Source organism: Pithys albifrons, chromosome 3 (assembly GCF_047495875.1).
Source record: "Pithys albifrons albifrons isolate INPA30051 chromosome 3, PitAlb_v1, whole genome shotgun sequence".
Classification (NCBI taxonomy): domain Eukaryota; kingdom Metazoa; phylum Chordata; class Aves; order Passeriformes; family Thamnophilidae; genus Pithys; species Pithys albifrons.
The window spans coordinates 1,876,436-1,891,917 of record NC_092460.1 but is presented as its reverse complement, the minus strand read 5'-3'; the positions used below and the strand labels follow the sequence as shown (position 1 = coordinate 1,891,917).

The window sequence follows — 15,482 nt, the reverse complement described above, 5'->3', positions numbered from 1 at the left end:
CCAGGGAAGGAAATTGGTGAACTGTGTCATTCCAAGGCAGAGCCTGGTTCTATGGTCTACAATTCCTTTATCCAGGGAAGGAAATTGGCGAGACATTCCAAGGCACAGCTTGGCTCTATATGGTCTGCAATTCCTTTATCCAGGGAAGGAAATTGGCGAACCATTCCAAGGCAGAGCCTGGTTCTATGGTCTGCAATTCCTTCATCCAGGGAGGGAAATTGGCGAACCATTCCAAGGCAGAGCCTGGTTCTATGGTCTGCAATTCCTTCATCCAGGGAAGGAAATTGGCGAACCATTCCAAGGCAGAGCCTGGTTCTATGGTCTGCAATTCCTTCATCCAGGGAAGGAAATTGGCGAGCTGTGTCCGGTCAGAGCAGGGAATGGCAGGGAATGCCATGCCATGCCAGGCTCCGCAGGCACAGCACGGTCAGAGGGCAGAGTGCAGGGAGCGCCCACAGTATTGAGTGAGAACCCAAAAAGACCCACACCAGCCCCAATACCTGTGGGACAGGCACGGCCACACAGCCACGGGAACGGTGACAACAACCCTGTGCTTGTCAATCAGGGCCAGCATTTCCACACACACCCACAGCAGTGCCCAGGACAGTCCAGGCACCGACAGCCCTGGGCATGGGGGGCTGTATGGGGCCATCGGGATCTGTGGGGCCATGAGGGGCAGGGCAGGTCTCCCCTCACAGGGACAGGTCGCCCCCCATGGGGACAAGTCTCTCCTCACGGCGACAATCTCCGCTCACGGGGCCATGTCGAGTCTCCCCTCATGAGGACAAGTTTCCCCTCACACAGATGGCTCTCCCGTCACAGGGCCGTTCTGGGTCTCCCCTCACGGGGCCATGGCGGGTCTCTCCTCACGGGGCCATGTCGGGTCTCCCCTCACACAGAGGAGTCGGGTCTCCCCTCACGGGGCCACGTCGGGTCTCTCCTCACGGGGACAAGTCTCCCCTCACGGGGCCATGTCGGGTCTCTCCTCAAAGGGACAAGTCTCCCCTCACGGGGCCATGGCGGGTCTCTCGTGACAGGGACAAGTCTCCCCTCACGGGGCCATGTCGGGTCTCTCCTCACGGGGACAAGTCTCCCCTCACGGGGCCATGTCGGCTCCCCCCTCACACAGACGGGTCTCCCCTCACGTGCCCATTTCGGGTCTCCGCCCACAGGGCGTGTCCCCGCCCTCAGGCCCCGCCCACAACATGACGCCGTCGTGCCCGCCCCCGGCGCCGTCAGTTCCTCCCAGCACGGTCAGCAGCCGCATGTCGGAGCTGGGCTGCGTCCGTGGCCCCGTTCCCAGCTCCATGGCGGACCCCAGCTGCGTCCCTGGCCCCGTTCCCGGCCCCATGGCGGAGCTGAGCGGCGATCCCGGCCCCGTTCCCGGCCCCATGTCCGATCTGAGCGGCGGCCTCGAGCCCGTGCCGGTGACGCTGTGGCCGCCCGGGGAGGCCCCGCCGGCCTTCCAGGTACTGCCCGGGGCACAGCGGGGCGGGCGGGGGCGGCTCGCACAGCCCGGGCTGGCCCGGCCGGCACCGAGCCCTCTGTCCGGGCAGCCTGGGCAGGGCTCGCACCTCACAGGGGGCATCCCTGCCCGGGTCCCGCCGGGCCCTGCATCCTCTGGCGCTGGGAGCACATCCCCCTTGTCCTGGCCCTCCGTAATCCCTGCGAGTTTGCCCCGGTGGTAGTAGAGAGGCTTTGCAAACTAGAATGATGACTCTGTTAGTAAGCCCGGGGCAGGAGTAAAGGTGTAGTTCATACAGACCCGCGCCCCCCAAACAGCGTGCTGTGCTGCATTATACAGAAATAGGAAGGGTTGCAGGCACTGCGGAGCAGAGCAGGGACTGTCAGACTCGGCTGTGAGTGAAGCCAAGTGACTGAGAAGCTGATGGGTATGAATAAAAAAACTTGGGAAGTCACAGAGAAGTTTCACAGCACCCAGAAGGTCCCAGGCACAGGCTGGTCTGAGCTGCAGTGTTTGGCCGTGGCACATCCCCGGCTGGTAAATAAAGCTTTGCAGAGTGCTGAGGAGGAAGGCAAAACACGCACGGGGCTGTGTTTATATCCTGGTTGTCGGGTTTGGGTTTGGGTTTGCAGCAGCACGTGGCTCTGTGGCCACTCACCTGCTCGGGGCATCGGTGCCATTGCACAGCCTGGTTTTCCAAAGGCATTGGGAGCCAGCTGGAATGCAACAATAAAAAGAGATAAAAGTGTCTTCACTTGTAGCATAAGTACCTAATTGAATTCTGTGGCTTAGGATAGCTCTAAGCTCACCGAAGTAGCTCGTTGTTTTGAAAGGGGGGAAATTGACAATACTCTGATCATTCTTTAAATAAATACATCTATAAATGGATCCATAAATAAATATCTTTGGTGTTTCCATAAATAAAAATCTTATCTAGTAGATTGGATCTCTTTAGCTGATGTGTTTTCTGCCAAGCATTTTGCTTTGGCTGAGAAACTATTTTGAGGAATTCAGGCTCTGACAGACTATTGATTTGGTTTTGATCCATATGGAATAAACGACTTGCATTCTTTAATATATTTTAGGGAAGACTTAGAAGTTTACAGGCAGTGAATTGTTCATGATTTCATTTCAGAGATCCCTCACTGCCAGGCACACACGTGTTGGAAGTTGTGTTTTCAAGCACCGAAGGCTCAGGCTGTTGTCTCTTTGCAGTACAGCCCGGACAGCGTGGCTGGAGCTGACGCCGAGATGGACCCCAGCGAGGTGACATTCCCGGGATGTCCGTGCCGGAGCAGCTCCTGCGTGGCCGCCGCGTGCCCCTGTCTGTGCCGCGGGCACAACTACAGCGGGCTGTGCCTGCGGGGCGCGGGGCAGGGGCGCTTTGCCCGGCCCGTGTTCGAGTGCAACGCGCTGTGCGGCTGCGGGGAGCGCTGCCAGAACAGGGTGGTGCAGCGGGGGCTGCACCTGCGGCTCCAGGTGTTCCGCACCCCCAGCAAGGGCTGGGGCGTCCGCACGCTGGAGTTCATCCCCCGGGGCACCTTCGTGTGTGAGTACGCGGGGGAGGTGCTGGGCTGGGCCGAGGCACGGAGGAGAACCCGGGCCCAGAGCCCCCAGGATCCCAACTACATCCTTGCAGTGAGGGAGCACCTGCACAGCGGGCGGGTCCTGGAGACCTTCGTGGACCCCACGCACGTGGGCAACGTGGGCAGGTTCCTGAACCACTCCTGTGAGCCAAATCTCTTCATGGTGCCCGTCCGAGTGGACTCCATGGTGCCCAGGCTGGCACTTTTTGCAGCCACAGATATTCCTGCTGGAGAGGAACTGTGCTATGATTACTCTGGGAGATTCCATAACCCCCCGGGAAACAGCAGAGAACACGAACCTTTGGAGCAGGATAACAGACTGAGGAAACCCTGCTACTGTGGCTCCAGCACATGTGCCTCCTTCTTACCTTGGGACAGCTCCCTCTTTGCCACACCAGGCAGTTCTCCAGAGCCTTTAGCCTCAAACATACCTAAAGAACAGGATTTTCTGTAGTGGTTAAATCCTGTTAGATACAACTGTGTTCCAACAAGGATGCTCACGTTGAGTCGCAGCTAAAAGACAAGGGTTTGAGAATTAATTTATTGCAGCATCCTGGATGGTACAGGGAATTATTGGAGCTTCAAGACGTTCCAAAATCAGTTACTAAGGCAGGCCTGGTGTTTTTGTCTTGCTTTCCTCTGACAGATTGCTGCCTGTTAAAGCAGCTCTCTCAGTTTGTACCTTCAACACTTGTACATGGGAAGGACGTGTGAGAACAGCAAGAAAATTGCACAAGAAAGTGACACCAAGGAATCCTGTCATTTGCACATCAGGCATTAAGTTTCTTAAACCCCATTAAATTATTGTTGTTAAATTACTTGCTCTACATTTTGTTTTGTTGCACAAATAATTAATTGCTGTTGATGTCAAGAGTAGCTGGAGTGCTTTGTGTCCCCTTTGCCCCTCCAGTCCCCCGTAGTTGTGTGCCACCATCACCCTGGGAGTGCCTGGCTGTCCCATTCCCACTGGGATTTCTGTGGAAGCGGGGCAGGCTCTGGGGAGCACAGCATCCCATCTGTCTGAGTCCCCTCAGCCCTGGGGCTCCTCTGGTGGGATCTCTGCAGTACCAGCACTGTCAGTGCTGGCAGAAGCAGAGCCAGGCCCTGCAGCCTGGAGCAGGATGGTGCTGATAACTGACTGAAAGTACAAGTACTAAAGTACATCTGAACAATAACAGCTTGGTGGGTTTGTGTTGTTGAACAGCTGATCTGACAGATGCGTGTTCCTTTCAGCTGCTGACTGATCTGTTCACACTTTCCCAGGGCCAGGCAGTGTTAGGCAGGGCCTGGCCTTTCCCAGCACAGGGAGAAGTCACTGCCCCTTCCCTTCACCATCCTGGTACAGCTCTGACTCCTGTGCAGGGCCTCACTGAGCACCTCCTGCCACCAGGGATGTCCAGAGCACTTGCATGTTCTGCAACTGCACATCATTTCCTTTCTGGGAAGATCAAATTAAGGACACACAGGTGGTTTGGTATCCAAGACAGATAAACTGCACTGCTGTTTTATATTCATGTCACTCTGTGCCATCAGCAGCACAAACCTCTCTGTTTGCTCTGGACACTTTGATCTTTACCTGTTTCCATCCCCTTTGACATCTCACACACACAGGGCAGCACATCTCAGGGGATCAGCTGTTCTGCAGGCCACCAGTGGTTGGGGGGGGTTAAATTAAAGACCCCTTTGATTTGGACCTGCCAGATTGGTGCCACCAAAGACTGAGCTGCCACTCCCAAAGAATCCAGTCAAACAGCTGGAAACTGGGAGCTCTGTGGAATCCTTTCAAAGTGCACTAATGATTATCAATATTTCAATTTCCATTCATTTGGAGATTTACTTTCCTACTGGAATATGATCATACTAATTCAAGGATGGAGCTCTGAACAGCCTGGTCCAGAGGAAGGCTCCCTACTCTGGGAAAGGGGCTTGGAATGAGATGAGCTTTAAGATCCATTCCAACCCAAACCCTTCTGGGATTAACCTGATGCTGACAAGGGATAAAGGACATTTTGCTGCTATTTTGCTCTTCCTAACCAAATATTACTTGGTGTTTATTACCTGTATTTCCTCTCTGAACTGCAGTCTCAGCTTCTCCCCATTCAAGTGTCTTTGTGCTGCTGTGGGATTTACAGGAGTGTGGTTTTATGTTAAGATAATCATTAACCTTAAGAGAAATGACTGGATAAAGTGACACTTCTGTCAGTACAGAAACCTTCCAAAGCATTTCAGCTGCTCATCACAAGCAGTTTCCAAGCTGAGTGATGAAGGGTTCCTGCTGCTCCAGGAGGGCTCTTGGATCCCAGGCCTGGGAATGCTCTGGGTACCTGAGCACAGCCTGGGTTGCAAAGTCCCTTGTCCTGTTGAGAGGCTTCTCTGGTTTCCTCCCCCAAGAGGCACTTGGAGACCACAGGGCTGGGAGCAGAGGAGCCAATCTGCTTCCTCTTCCCCCCGGGGGAGTTTCCAGATGAGTTTCACAGCATCTGCATTCCTGCTTTTCAGGCTGACTGCACGGTTTGTTACCTTCCTGTTATGGATATGCACTTGGCACGATTCTGAGTTGTTAAGGAAGTGAAAATTAAAAAGAAAACATCCACCTTTAGCAATATCTAGTCCTTGATCAGCAGCCTCACAGCAGAGAACACAGCAGAGCCCTGTCCCTGCAATCCTGCCCCTCACTGATGCAGCTCCAGCAGTGACCTGATACAGTTATCTGGTTAGCAGAGCTGCACAGCCCAGTGACCTGATAGCAGTTAGTTATCCAGAACAAGAGCAGTGCTGTGCTGCTCACAACAGCCACTCCACAGGCCTTGCACAACCAAAAAATACCTTGTTATTGAGTTCTGAACCAGCCTGGCAGCTGCTAATGGCCTTTTCCAGGTGGATGTGCAGTGTACCCTGCCTGCCTCAGCACTGCAGCTGCTGCACCAAAGTCCTACTAACAAAATGGCTTAACATAAAACTAGGGGAAAAAAAGGCTTTTTGTTGCACCTGCTGAATTTCTGTCCCAGTCTGCCCCTCAGAGCTCAGCGTGCTCTTCCACAATGAATCCAAGCAGCAAAAAAGCCTCTGAGCCCACTCTAATCCTCCCTCCTCCTCTCCACTCTCAGAGTGCAGTAACAATTCTCAATATTTCGATATTGTGCCAAGCCATGGTGTGTTCTGGAATGGATTGTTCTGCTTGCCAGACTTCCCTGGGCCCCACTGGAGGCTGGTGGTTGTTGATGGGCTCACCAGACACTCTGCTGTGTCTTCCTTTCACCATGGAACAAGTGGGTGAGGAGCTGGCAAGTGATGGGTTTGCACTGACCCCAGGCCGTGTTTCCTACAGAGCAGACAGTGGCAACGACCAGCCTCAACACAAGGGGTTTTGTTAATCCACTGTTACATTCAGATCCCCAAAAGAGGTTGCTTTCAATTATTCCCATTTCCCATTCTTTGCTAAAATCCCTCTCCTTTTCAGAGTTTTAGCTGGTTTTTTTCCTGTTTTGGTTTTGTTTGTTTTGGTGGGATTTGTGTGAGTTGTTTGTTTTGGTTGGGGGTTATTTGTTTGGGTTTGTTTTGTTTGCTTTTTGTCTGTTTCTTCTTCCCTCAGCAAAAGTGTTTTGAAATTTACCCCGTTCGGCCTGAGGGCTCTCAGTTCCATCTGCCATCTTTTCACCTTCCTGACATTCCTTTGTTGGCTTCAGCTTCTAAGGAGGCCAGTTTTGCAATGCCCAAACCCCCACAACGAGCCTGTCAAGGCATTCAAAGGAAATTCCTGGTTTTCCAGAAGACTCTTTGGCATCAACAAATCCTTGACATTTTATTGAAATATGTACAGCATTTCTAATCATCACCACCCTGAGGATCATCACCCTCCAGGTGCAGAAGGCACTTCCTAAAGAGCAGCAGCATCTCACCAGAAAAACCCATTTCTGGACCTGATTAACAAGGAATGTAACAAAGGGCTGTGGGAGCTGCCCCTGGGGCATTGTCATCTCCCAGGCCTCAGTTTTGACACCTTCATCTGATTTTAAAGCTGCCTAAAATTTCTTACCTGCCTCCAATTTCTTCTAAAGCTGCCAAGAACTTTATAAAGTCCTTGTTTATTGCATATGAGTGTAGAAACTCAGACTACACATAAATAGAACTAAGAAAGATCTTTGCTAAGGGAGCTGGTCTGGGTGACAGTGTGAGGATCAGCCACAGGTTGGACTCTTGGAGGTCTTTTCCAACCTCAGTGACTCTGTGATTAAGTAACATTTGAAAACAGTTCTGTTCCAGTTGAATCCCAAACACTCTTGCTGAGTTTGGTCAGGATTTAAGTCCAGGCAGTTTCTCCATGAACATGAAGGTTCTCCGAGCAACGCTGAGCAGTGTTGGATTTTTTCTCCCCGCCAGCAGGAACTTTAAGCAGCAGGTGTTCCTGTTCTGTGCCATCAGCAGCCAGTGGCACTGCACTGATCTCTGGCTCCCTGGTGCAGCCCAGCCCTGCTGTCCCCCCCTGTGGGCACAGGGGCTCAGGGGGGCCCCGGGAGGGCGTCGGAGGCGCAGCGGAATCCCAGGTTGGACGCGGAGCTGTCGGGCGTGTTCTGGCTCCGGGCGGCACAGCGGTACCTGTAGCAGTAGGACTGCAGAGCAAGAGACAGGGGGAACTTCATACCACAGCTGGGGCTTCCTCAGCCAGGAGTTTGGCAGGTTAACAGGTTAATTAGTTGCATTGGTGAGGCCACACCTTGAGTACTGTGTTCAGTTCTGGGCCCCTCAGTTCAGGAAAGAGATTGAGGGGCTGGAGCGGGGCCAGAGAAGAGCAACGAGGCTGGAGAAGGGACTGGATGTGGCTCTGAGTGTCCTCTGAAACACCTCCAGGGACAGAGAATCCACCATATCTTGATCCAACCTCACTGTGATCACCAGTCAGGGCACGGAGTGCCAGAGTGATCACAGTGGGGTTGGATCAAGGATTGGACTTGATGATCTCAGAGGTCTCTTCCAATCCAACTGAGAAGAGAAGAGCAACGAGGCTGGAGAAGGGACTGGATGTGGCTCTGAGTGTTCTCTGAAACAACTCCAGGGACAGAGAATCCACCATGTCTTGATCCAACCCCACTGTGATCACCAGCCCAGGGCACAGAGTGCCCTGGGCTGGTGATCACAGTGGGGTTGGATCAAGGGTTGGACTTGATGATCTCAGAGGTCTCTTCCAATCCAACTGAGAAGAGCAACGAGGCTGGAGAAGGGACTGGAGCACAAGTGCTGTGGGGAGAGGCTGAGGGAGCTGGGGGTGTTCAGCCTGGAGAAGAGGAGGCTCAGAGGTGACCTCAGCACTGTCTGGAACTGCCTGAAGGGAAGTTCTGGCCAGGTGGGGGTTGGTCTCTTCTCCCAGGCACTCAGCAATAGGACAAGGGGGCACGATGGGCTCAAGCTCTGCCAGGGGAAATTGAAGTTGGAGAGCAGAAAATAATTCTTTGCAGAGAGAGTGCTCAGGCATTGGAATGGGCTGCCCAGAGAGGGGGTGGATTCCCCATCCCTGGAGGTTTTTCAGCTGAGCTTGGCCGTGGCACTGAGTGCCATGATCTGGTAAAGGGACTGGAGTTGGACCAAGGGCTGGACTCGATGATCTCTGAGGTCTTTTCCAACCCAATCCATTCTATGATTCTGTGATTCTATTAAGGCAGTGAAACATCACAATTGCTGTGGGGCAGATGGATGAGCTGACAGGGATGGAAATCACTGCCTTAGAATAAGGGAGTCCTACAGCGAGTCCAGCTGACATAAAAACATAGTTGGAATGGCAAAGTGGCCAATAAAATGTCCACTGATGCCAAAGGGGTTTTTGTTCTGATTTTCACATTTTGTAGATTTTAGGAACACAGTAGTTGTAGATTTTTAGAGGGTTAATATTTTTAACAGTTTAAGTTTAATGCCTTTCTATCACTACCCCTGTCCCAGAACAGGGAGCTCAAATTCCTTTAGTTAATTAATCTTGTTCAGACTCCTTTCCAAGGTAGAGCTGAAGGATATCAGAAGGCCCACAGAATGAAACATAAACACAGGTCAGAGTGACCCAAAAGCCAGAACTGGATGAGCTCCAAGAGACCTTTGTGTGCCTGAGGAAGAAGAGCTGATGAAGACAGAGGGTCTTGACGACCCCAGACCCAATTCCAGGGGTTGAACCAGGGCTGGGACTGGGGCTGGACTGAGAAATGTGTAAAGCAATGATTGGAGGGATCTTATTATAAAAGCCATGGAAACAAGAACTGGGACACATGGATGTCATCCTGTATTCCTGTGGGCTGTAGGCCCTGTGATATTAAAGGACCTTTACTTTTTATCTTACCCTGCACTAACGTGGCTCAGAGTCCTGTTTTTGGGGGGAAGGGTCACTCACAGCATCACCAGACATACATCCTGTCTGGGAAAGTGCTAAAAGCACCATTGTGCTTCCCCTCAGAGGAGGAGAGCACAGCGCAGTGCCCTGAGCTGTGTGTCCATCCAACACCTCCCTGGAATGGCAGGTCCTGCCACCTCCCTAAAGCACCTCCCTGGTGCAACAAGGAGAAATGGACAGCTGGAGGCACACTCTGTCCCAGTATTCCCATGGCCAGCACTCCAGGGATGTTCACAGTCCCTGGATAACAGGACTGTGAGCAGTGTGAGTGGCTGCTCCCTGCAGTGGGGCTGCCCAGCAGCAGCTCCGGGGGAGGACAGTCACACTGGGCACTCCACTAACGAGCACTGGGGTAGCACTTGGTGCCACAACAACCCATCCAAACCTGTCCCATTTGTCTGTTATTTCACATCTGGCTCAGGTTTCTGCCCCTGCCCTCCCACCACCCCTCTGGCCTCTGCCACAGCCCAGCACTGCCCGTGTGTGGGGTCAGGGGGCACCCTGGGCCTGTCAGCTCTGAGAGGGGGCAGAGCAACAGCATGGAGGGATCAGCCTGGAGAGACTGCACCCAGTAAAGAGCCCTTGCACTCACAGTATTCAGCTTTTTTTTATCCTGATACTCAGCCTAGTTTTATCACCTACAAAAAAGACTAGGGCAGACTAGAATCTTCACAAAGCTGGAAATGGGTCACGTTATTCATCACTAAAGAGCCTATTCCACTGTTAATTTAATCAAAACTGCTAATTAACATCTGACATTGATTTCACCTAAGAAGGAAATCAGTGTAGAAAATGGGATCTCACTGTAGAAAATTTAATCTAATTACGAGGGTGATTTGCCAGCTGCAGGCTTTGCAAGGGAAGAAGACCAGGACAGCTTTAATGAAACAGGAGATCCACAATGAGGTTTTTTAAGCACTGCATGAACAGAGTTTAAAACATGGTTTTGTGTCATGAACAGCCTTTGCTCTAGGGTGACATCCAGGCTGTTCTGAAGGATTTTCAAGTGTGCCATCAACTGAGCTGGAACATTCATCTCCCAGCCAGCACCTGACATCACAGAATGACAGAATTACAGAGGAGTTGGGGTTGGAAGGGACCTCAAAGGGCACTCAGGTTCCAACCCCTTGCCATGGGCAGCTCCCACAGCCCTTCACAAGCAGCCAGGCTGGCAGGAGCTCTGCCAGAGGGTCAGTCCATGATCCAGTTGTTCCAGAGGGAGAGGCAGTGTGGGGACAGCCCCTTACCTTGTGGCACATGTAGGATCCGCCCTTCTTCACCCTGTCAGTGCCTGAGGACGGCCCTGTCTGCGGAGGGAGGACAGTGGTCAGTGCTCAGGACAGTGGTCAGAGCTCAGGGGGGACAGTGGTCAGTGCTCAGGACAGTGGTCAGAGCTCAGGGAGGACACGGGTCAGAGCTCAGGACAGTGGTCAGAGCTCAGGGAGGACACTGGTCAGAGCTCAGGGAGGACACGGGTCAGTGCTCAGGGAGGACAGTGGTCAGTGCTCAGGGAGGACACGGGTCAGTGCTCAGGGAGGACACGGGTCAGTGCTCAGGGAGGACAGTGGTCAGTGCTCAGGGAGGACAGTGGTCAGTGCTCAGGGAGGACACGGGTCAGAGCTCAGGGAGGACAGTGGTCAGTGCTCAGGGAGGACAGTGGTCAGTGCTCAGGGAGGACATGGGTCAGTGCTCAGGGAGGACAGTGGTCAGTGCTCAGGGAGGATAGTGGTCAGAGCTCAGGGAGGACAGTGGTCAGTGCTCAGGGAGGACACAGAGCTCAGGGAGGACACTGGTCAGAGCTCAGGGTGGACAGTGGTCAGTGCTCAGGGAGGACACGGGTCAGTGCTCAGGGAGGACACGGGTCAGAGCTCAGGGAGGACACGGATCAGTGCTCAGGGAGGACAGTGGTCAGTGCTCAGGGAGGACACGGGTCAGAGCTCAGGGAGGACACGGGTCAGTGCTCAGGGAGGACACAGAGCTCAGGGAGGACACGGGTCAGAGCTCACGGAGGACATGGGTCAGAGCTCACGGAGGACATGGGTCAGAGCTCAGGGAGGACAGTGGTCAGAGCTCAGGGAGGACAGTGGTCAGTGCTCAGGGAGGACACGGGTCAGAGCTCAGGGAGGACATGGGTCAGAGCTCAGGGAGGAACAGCTGCCCACCACACACTCTGGGAGCAGGGGAAGGAGCACCCAGAAGCATCCCAGGGTCACAAAGCACAGCTGAACACCCTGCAGTGAGAGAACTGAGCTCCCTCCCCAGTGCTGCAAACACTGAGCTGCTGCCCATGAATGCCTTGCTGGTGTAAAACACTGGAGGACAGGGAGGTTCCCACAGAGGGAATTCCTCAGGGAGGGAAATCAGCCTTCCTCCATGGCCACCTTTGGAGCAGTCTGGTTCCTACCCTCTCTCAAGGGGTACAGTTGTCTCCCTCCCGGGTCTGCAGGACCAGAGGTGAAGTTCTAGAAGAATCTACACAGAGGAGCATTTCTAACACTGGTAAGAGTCACAGGGACTGCCAGAAAACCCCGAGGGCTGAGGCTGGTACTCCAGCAGCTCCTGCCTGCACCCTCTGTATGGAAGCTCACCACACAAACTGCAGCAGCTGCACATTTCTAGCCAAAATTTATATATCTAAAAAAGAACTGAGCCTATTGCTGTGTTTAACACCCTCCACACACCCCAGGGAAGCCACACCCCAAGGCAGCACCCGCTCGGTCCGAGCCCAGGGGCTCCTCCACAGCACAGCCCTCCTCCCTTTCCAAGGCTCTGGAAATTGTCCTCCCAACTCCTGCATGTGGAGGGATGCACAGTCCCCACCCGGAGACAAGCCACTAACAATCATCCCCCAGCCTGTTAATCTCATTTTAAGGGAAGCCAGGAGAAAACTGCCCTAAAATAAGTTCCAGGAGCACAAGACAAAGCAGAACAATGGGGCTGTGGAGCAGGATTTCCCCTCAGACTCTGCAGGGCACAGCTGAGCAGCAACCTGTGCTGTGGCTCCAAAGAGACTCCTACAAACTGAGGGGAACAGGCTTATGTAGGGTTAGAAGGTTTATTGTCCAGTCCTATCTGGTTTCAGCAATCACAGAATCACAGATATTCTGAGTTGGAAGGACCCACAAGGATCATCAAGCAACTCTTGAGTCAATGGCCCACAGAGGGGATTGAATCCATGACCTTGGCATTGTTACAACCAAGTTTGAACCAACTGAGCTGATCTCACCAAGGAATAACCTGCACTGAAGCAGCCTGGGAACCAAAGGCAGTGCTAAATGCAAAAGCTCTTTCTAATAATTCAAAATACCTTCTACCAGGAAAATAGAGCATCAAAGGTTATCTGGTAACAACCCCCAAGTTAATTGACCCCCTCAGCCTCTGAAGGGGCTCCACCACTACAGAAACCTCATCCAGTGTCCTCCATCAACCTGTTCTACTACAAAACATCATCCTCTTGATAGAGAATTCTTTCAAATCACTGAAAGTAAAGAGCTTATCAGAAAGCTGGCCAAGTTCTCTGCAAAGCAGAAAGTCACTCACCATCAGTGTTTGTAGGGTTAATATTTGCTCACACATGTTACCTCACTTAGAGGTGAAGGGAAGTGCTTTGCTTGTGCTTCCCCACACTAAAACTAATCACAGCACAGCAATTAAGGTCATATTTGATTAAAACAAGCAAATCTCTGCTCTATCAAACAATATGTTTTATGGCAGGACCTGCAGAAGTCACCAGCTGGTGCTGAAGGGGAGGGACATTTGCTGTCCATGCAAAGAGCTGGAGCTGTCTAGACTTTGATCCCAGATTTCAAAATATATTAGCAAGTTTATTCTGTAGTATGATGTTGTAACAGCCACAGTCTGGCCTGACTGCATAATTCCAAGTGCTTATTTAAGTGAGACACTTGTGTGTTCTTGATGTCCACCCAGCAGTGCTTTGGTGCTGGATTGAGGTGACATTGGGAAACAAGCCTTGTGTGTTTTGCTCTGTTAAACTACACACTGCAGGCACTTCAGAAAGTATTTAAAAACCAGGTGTTAACATGATGCTTTCAGGGTTTTTTCAGATGCAAATTGATTGTCAGAACCGAGTGTCTGAGCAGAGCACTTCCAAGTGAATTCCAAAGGGTTTGCCCGAAGGAAAGTGCATCTCCTGCTGTGAAAGGGTGTCCCAAAATAACGAGGCTGCAGCACCTTTTGAGACACCCAAACTGATCAGCTCCAGATCGATCAGAGCCCATTTCTGCAGCCTCTGCAGAGCACAGGGCAGAGCACCCCAAAGACAGGATGTGTCCCCTCCACTGAAACGACTCAGAGCTCTTCCAGAGGGTCAGAGCTTGGCAAAGCTCTTGAACATATTTAGTGTAACACCCAAAATCTCCAAAGCTGATTTTTGGTACTGGAGAGACTCGAGGTGTTCTGGGGATTGGTCCCAAGGAATGGATGGAATTCTGCACATGGATTCTTGGCTTTTGTCAGAACTGATTGCTTTGCATTCACAGTAATTACCAAGAATAAAAATCCCACAACCCATAAGGATAATTTATGATGGTTTGTTCTCTACCTGGTGGGGGCAAAAGTCTTCCAGCTTGTAGCAACCTCCATGAACTAAAAACCTTCCTGTTTTTGAAAGAACTCACTCCATCAATTCTTGATTCATGGAATATGCTGCCAGTTTGGAAGCATTCAATGGCTGCCTGGGTGTGCACACACAGTGAATAACCACCAGACAAACCAAGTGCAGCAGAGCACAGTGACTGCAGTGTGATGAGCTCTGGGGACACTCCCCAGCTCCCCAGGGACACAGAGCGAGCAGGAGGGTTTCCAGGAGCAGCCAGAGGGGGTTCTGTGCCTCTCACACACACTCACAGGGTTGTGAAGCTCCTCTGGGGAGTGCTGCACTGCCCACCAGTCCGAGGTCCACTCCCAGGCGTTGCCCACGATGTTGTACAGCCCATATCCATTGGGAGGGAAGGCAGTGACCTGCACAGGACATGGACACACAGGCAGTTCTGCACCCACTCAGTGTGAAAAGGGGGTTTGATCCTCAGACCAGGCTGCTGAAGGTGCATTTGAGGAGCTGCTGCCTCAAGAGCAGGCACCAAATCAGTAGTGCAGGACTGTAACACTTTCACGTGTCCCAAATAAACACAACAGGAGGAAACAACGGATTGTTGTCCCTCTCTGTGTCCTCAGCACCTCTTTTGCAGCAGGACACACAGCTGTGGGTTGGGCAGACTGGCCCTCCCAAGGGAAGCCCTGCTGGAGCACCAGTGACCTGGCCCCAGTTACAGCTTCCAGACCCCCCTTCCCACCAGGGCAAAGCAGTGGCTGCCAACTCTGCAGACTCCTCTACTGAGGCAACTTCTGGACTTATTTAACTACCATAAATAATTCATTCACATTGTTGACTGCCTTTAAAACTGCACTGTTTGTTACATCAGACAGGCCCAAAGAGAGAAGTTTAATTTCTTTTCAACTACTGAGTGATATTTGAGTTCACCAAACTGTAGTGCCAAAAGGAAAGTATTTCAACTTCTGCTTACAAAGTGACTGGGAAGGGGGAAAAGAGGTCACTTTGAGAGGAACTAGAAGTTAAAATGAAAGTAATCTTTACTTTTCAATTAGCTTGAAAAATGTCCCCTGGTAATGCTGGAGCCTGCAGTGAAATACAACTTAAAATCTGCAGTGAAAGGGTGCAGGGATGAACAGTCAGGGCTCATCCTGTTGAACAGACCTTCCTTTGAGGGAGATTTAGCTCATTTCCACGTGCTGGATTGTCTGTGAGACACTTACAGGTGCAGTCCCCTTGTACCCATCCTCTGCAGTGTTGTTGGTTGGGAACTCCCCCTGCCAGATGTTGGTGTAGTGCTGGCCCTTGGGCTGCAGTTTGTTCCCCCAGGGGAAGAGTCTGCAGAGACACAGCAGTTGGCAAGGACTTGAATTACACATCAGTGTTACACAGAATCACAGTTTTGGGTGGAAAGGGACCTTGAAGCCCATCCCATCCCACCCCTGCCATGGGCAGGGACACCTCCCACCAGCCCAGGGTGCTCCAAAACCC

The 15,482-nt window shown here is 52.2% G+C and overlaps 2 protein-coding genes across 4 annotated transcripts in view; one reads left to right on the top strand and one right to left on the bottom strand.

The window, feature by feature from the left end:
* The first annotated feature begins 1,257 nt into the window (after positions 1-1,257).
* Positions 1,258-3,869, top strand: LOC139669233 (histone-lysine N-methyltransferase SETMAR). The gene is given in 3 exon segments (XM_071549666.1): positions 1,258-1,469; positions 2,681-3,461; positions 3,464-3,869. Coding segments are annotated over 3 exon segments (1,008 nt in total). The 5' UTR covers positions 1,258-1,265; the 3' UTR covers positions 3,487-3,869.
* A 2,971-nt stretch (positions 3,870-6,840) lies between these two features.
* Positions 6,841-15,482, bottom strand: part of SUMF1 (sulfatase modifying factor 1) — a 34,429-nt gene continuing 25,787 nt past the window's right edge. For 2 of the 3 annotated variants that reach the window (XM_071550199.1, XM_071550197.1), the window contains exons 6-9: positions 15,215-15,329; positions 14,288-14,401; positions 10,669-10,728; positions 6,841-7,661 (exon numbers count right to left, since the gene is read on the bottom strand). In XM_071550199.1, coding sequence (XP_071406300.1) covers positions 7,551-7,661; positions 10,669-10,728; positions 14,288-14,401; positions 15,215-15,329 — 400 coding nt within the window. In that variant the 3' untranslated portion in view covers positions 6,841-7,550. Of the gene's footprint in view, positions 7,662-10,272; positions 10,472-10,668; positions 10,729-14,287; positions 14,402-15,214; positions 15,330-15,482 lie in introns of those variants that run through there. The other variant, XM_071550198.1, reaches the window with a different exon arrangement.